The sequence below is a fragment of the Morone saxatilis genome, unplaced genomic scaffold (genome assembly GCF_004916995.1).
Source record: "Morone saxatilis isolate NCDOM2014 unplaced genomic scaffold, NCSU_SB_2.0 Contig9, whole genome shotgun sequence".
NCBI classification, from domain to species: domain Eukaryota; kingdom Metazoa; phylum Chordata; class Actinopteri; family Moronidae; genus Morone; species Morone saxatilis.
In genome coordinates this window covers 5170833-5175742 of record NW_023340268.1, presented here as the reverse complement: position 1 = coordinate 5175742, position 4910 = coordinate 5170833, and the positions used below count along the sequence as shown (strand labels likewise).

The following is a 4910-nucleotide window of genomic DNA, read 5'->3' as shown; positions in this document are numbered from 1 at the left end:
GTTGTTACTTCCGTGTTGGCTTCAATTGCCTGCCCCCTGTGCTCATAGTGATAAAGGAAAATAACACCTCTAATACACAGTATGGGTCTTATACTGTATGTGTGCAGCTCTATAGCTTTAGATTAAGGTTCAGGTTGTAGCGTGGTGGTGCGATTGTGCATGTGTGTGTGGTTTCCCGTGTGAGTACTTACAACGTCTAAAGGAAGCTTCTTCAAAACCTTGTTCTGTTTCTTTGGATCTAATTTGTAGACGTATTTGTCTGTGACGAGCAGGCCTCGGTCTGTGCTTTTGTTGAATCTATTCACCTGAGAGAGCAGAGGAGGGAAAGAGAGAAGAAGAAAAGGATAAAGCTTCACATTTGTACACTTTTTCTATTTTCTGTAGGATCTTTTGGGTTATCACTACTCTGTTTAAAAACGGGTTTTCCTTGAGGAGCTGCAACACACACGAAATAAAGCAAAAATTCAGACAGGGAAGGCTGAGAGGATCTAGTGGGTTTGAGGTCTGAGGTTGTTTTATTTCCTTTTATCAAAGCCCACATAACTTCAAATACACGGCTAAAGCTGCACCCAGAATTTAGTGGAATCCCTCTCTCTACAATCCCTGATAAGGAAAATACGGCTACCATTATCCACAGAGAGATGATAAAAGAAGTTCAGTGTGAGGTTAAATAATAATCTTCTTAAAGGTTAAGAAAATTGTAGGAGTGAATTCATAGTTCAATTCCTTCATGATTAATCCTCTGATTATATATTTTTTTTATCTCCTTTCTTTATATTACTGTCAGAGAGAGAAGTGTTCACCACTGGAACATTAAGTCTTGAAAGACGAGCTGATACAAAAGGGAGAAAAGCATGAGGGGGTGGAACGGAGAACAGAGCAAGTGAGAAAAATATCCCAAAGCTAAAAAGGAAGCAACAAAAGAAAGAAAATCCTTGTTTTCTTTCATTTCACTGTGTTCTTTCCCTGCGTACTGTACCTTCCTACAGAAGCCAGAGAAGAGGACCTGACTGTACTCGTCTTTGTTCCTCAGCTCCTTGGAAACACGGATGAAGCCTGAGCTGGTCTGAGGGCAGTCTCGCACCTGCAGAAATGAAACACTTGTGTTATTACAAGGAGCCGGCTTGATGCCACCAGCTACAGCGCAGGCGCTACAGGAATGTATCTCGTTGTCAGTCGTAAAACTCTGAGTGACCTTGCTCAGCCCCCTTTTCAAGCCTTTTTTATCGCTTTAATTCCATAAGCAGCAGATCAAAGCTCGGGGGCTTCAAGCTGCTGTTACCAGACACGGCGTTTAGAGAGGGAGCAGAGAGGCTGATACTGGAGCTGAACCGCCTGATGAGAAATACAGTCGGGGCAGCTAAGAAGGAAATCTGAAACCGTGTCACAGTCTTCCTCCTATAGAGAGAAGACATCTTAATAACGTCTTTTACTTTTATGTCACCATTCTCCTTTAGAACTATTTTGCATTAGCTAAATGTGTATATATCCTCAACATGTTTTAAAACTGAATCAACCAGAGCATGTGGCCAAAAGTATGTGGACACTTTGGCACACTGGTGTTTGATGGTTTGAGCAAGACCGCTTAGTAACAGCGAGGCACAATCTTAATGTTTTTAATGTAAAACAGTTTCAACACGACAATGCCCCCGTGCACAAAGCCAGCTCCACAAAGAAATTGTTTTCAGAGTTTCGTGTGGAAGAACTCGACTGGCCCTGATGTGAAACCCTCAAACACCTCTGGCATAAACACGATCGAGTCAGGCCTTATCTCCCAACATCGGTGGCCGACCTCATGAATACATTTGTGGTTGATTGGGATCAAATCCCTGCAGCCAGGTTCAACATCTTGTGCAAAGTCTGTGCCAAAGGAGAGTGGAGGATGTTTGTGAACAGAGTATGAATGGGTTTTTGGAACAAGCTGTTTCACAATTACACCACATCTTGTTTATGTCACTGGTTCTTCAACTATGGGACATGTACCACTAGTGGTATGCAAGCTGCCTCTAGTTGTGGCTAATCTCATCTTCTATTTAATAAATTTACTTTAAAAACATATAATACTGTCAAAATACATCAAAAGTTTGAATGAAAATAGTTTCAATACCAGCCAGCTCTGTAGTCATGTTCATGCATGTAGCGGATGCATACATCTATGATTAGTTATGAGCTAAAATGTGATGGTAAAATAGTAACCAGAGGTCAAATTAGTAGGTCAAAGACATTGCAATTGTGGCTTCAAACAGGACCTATTAGGAAGAGAAGTGTGGACCACGAGTACCCTTTTCCACCAAATTAGCTCTGGTTCTTGAATGGGTTCAGTTCAGGATTCAACAACAGTCAACAATAAACCTGCCTCCTGCGTGAACTGTCTGTAGCTGAATAGGGTCGGTCATAATATAGCCTAATATTTCCTGACATAGTTATTCATATTAATTTAGGGCCATCTCATTTATTCCTCAAGCCTCCTCAAGCCAGGTGACTTTGTGTTGGCTAAAAACAAAAAATGAAGAGGATACAATTATTGAATTTCTTCCTCGAGAGTCAGACAACAACGAGTCCGAAAAACATATTCACGGTTTTATGGGAGTTGGTCCTTTTGTATGTGAGGGCTAATTCATAGGAGGCTGGCTGTTATAATTTAAGTTAGATATTCTACAAACAAAATGCATTGTTGATGCTAATGATCTGGGAGGAAGGACTAATTCACACTAACAGATGTCCCAATCTTAAACTGACATCCTTTCTTACTTCTAGCCTCTTGTCTTGATGAGCTCGGACTCCAGCAACATCCCTGCTTTAAATTCTGAACGACGCAGCTAAACTCGTTGAATCTTGTGATGTTGAAGGTTTCTGAGAATACATGACATACACCAATTGGTCTAACCGATCCCACTTTTTCTCGAACTAGAGCAACGTCAGTCACATACAAGTCACGATCCAGGCTGACTGCATGCCACATTACATGCACTTAACTATAGGTCTTTGTGGAATTAACAACAATCACGTGAAGCTGCTTGAGCCCTGAAAGAGGGCAGCGAGTCACGGGCCGCCTGACAAACTAACGAGGGGAGTGACTCAGGACTTTGCAGCGGTCATGCTCACGCTCCCTGAAGGCGTCTTTCAAGCCTCAGGCCACCAAAACACGCTCAGATTAGCTAGTAAATGAGCCGACTGTGGGATTCATTAAACAACGGCAGTGTTCACGAGCACCATCCTCCTTGAGTCATGCTGTTTACTGTGAGGCTCGTCACATGTGCCACATATACGTTCACAACAACAGATGATTTTCTGTTTTCCTACACACAGCTGGTCGTTCAAGTCTTGTTTACTGTCATAATGTCAAGTGGAAACATTTTTATGGGATTTTCCCAGTTATCTTTCATGAAAGAAATAAGCATGTTGTTGTGTTACAGTGAACTGTTTACCGTACACATGATGATAAATATGAATACACAACTTAAAAATAGAAGGTTAAGTGTAGGCACTGCACATTTCATATGAGGTTTTCACCAGTTTTTGAATAGTCTCATTCTGCACATAAATTCCATTCAAAATGAAACCCTGGATGTATTAATAAAAAGCTGCTTTACCTCATTATTAATCTTAACAATACCTTGCTATCTAGTTAAAGGTATGTTTGTGTTTTGCATTTGAAAATGAGCACAAAATATGGCCAAAATATGACTGAATAAACAAAAACAGCAAATAAAACATGTTTAATTTTGATTAAAAAATGAGTTAAAGTTAACCTTAAAGTGCCTGGAACTGATTAAACATAATCTGGTGAATGGAAGCTTGTTGTGATGATTAACTGGAATCGTGGTAAAATATTCTAAAATCAAGGTTCACACAGTATCCAACATCAGCCTCATCAACCAGTAAACAGTAAGTATAGTACTTGATTGAGTTCTATTCACTGAAGAAGGCCAAAAGCTTCTGTTTAGTAGATTTGTTTGTTTATTTACGTTACTTCTCTGTAAGTAACAATATTTGTACTGTCCCAGATTTAGATAAAGTAACAGCTAAATAAATCAGAGATTATACAATCAGACGGTCGCCAGAAAATAAACTAATCCTGGTAATTAATTAGCCGTTAATTGACAATTTTAAACAAATATTTTACTTGTTTCAACTTCTCAAATATTGCTGGTTTTCTAAATCTTTTATGATTGTAACCTGAATACTTATGGACTGTTGCTCAGACAGCTGTTTTAAATATGGTACTTGGGGTTTAGGAAGGTGTATTGGGAATATTTCACTGTAATCTGACATTTTATAGAGGAATTTATTAATCGATAAATCAAGAAAATAATCATCAGAATAACTGATAATGAAAATGACCATAGTTGTAGCAATAAAATAAATAAATAAATATAAAAAGGCTAAAGAATAGAATATCTTTTAACATAGTGTGTGGTAGATCATAGATGAAACATAAGAGCAGACTCCACTTTGCTTCTTGCTTTTGTTCATGTGTGTTTCTTACATTGGCCAGATAGTCCCTCTCCCAAACTCTGCGGGCTCCCCAGTCCTTCCTCTCTCCGCTCAGAGCAGTCAAAGCCGCCACTTTGGCCCGAACCTCCAGCATGTCAGACGGAGGGATGTTCTTCACGATCTGCCTCGCCCACCACCTGACAACAAGGGATGAGAACAAGACAGCATGTCATGTGGGTGGAGTAATACATCAAAGGTGCAACAGAAAACAATACAGTAGGAGGACAGATTAGATCTGTGAGGGATAAAAATAGGCTTCATCCGCAGTGCCAAAGCTAAAAGTCACACTCTCACCCCAGATAAGTCGAGTTATTCTGCAGTTACTGACAATTTATAAAACTGGAAACATATTATGAGGGAGAAAAAATATTTTTAACAATTTAACTGCAAAAAACACTGAATAAAGTAGTTTC

The 4910-nt window shown here is 39.6% G+C and overlaps 1 protein-coding gene across 1 annotated transcript in view; it reads right to left on the bottom strand.

Moving 5' to 3' along the window:
* Nucleotides 1–4910, bottom strand: part of myo1g (myosin IG) — a gene marked incomplete in the record, with an annotated part of 42747 nt that overhangs the window by 14934 nt on the left and 22903 nt on the right. The window contains 3 exon segments of the mRNA XM_035681758.1: nucleotides 192–305; nucleotides 980–1084; nucleotides 4490–4634. Coding sequence (XP_035537651.1) covers nucleotides 192–305; nucleotides 980–1084; nucleotides 4490–4634 — 364 coding nt within the window.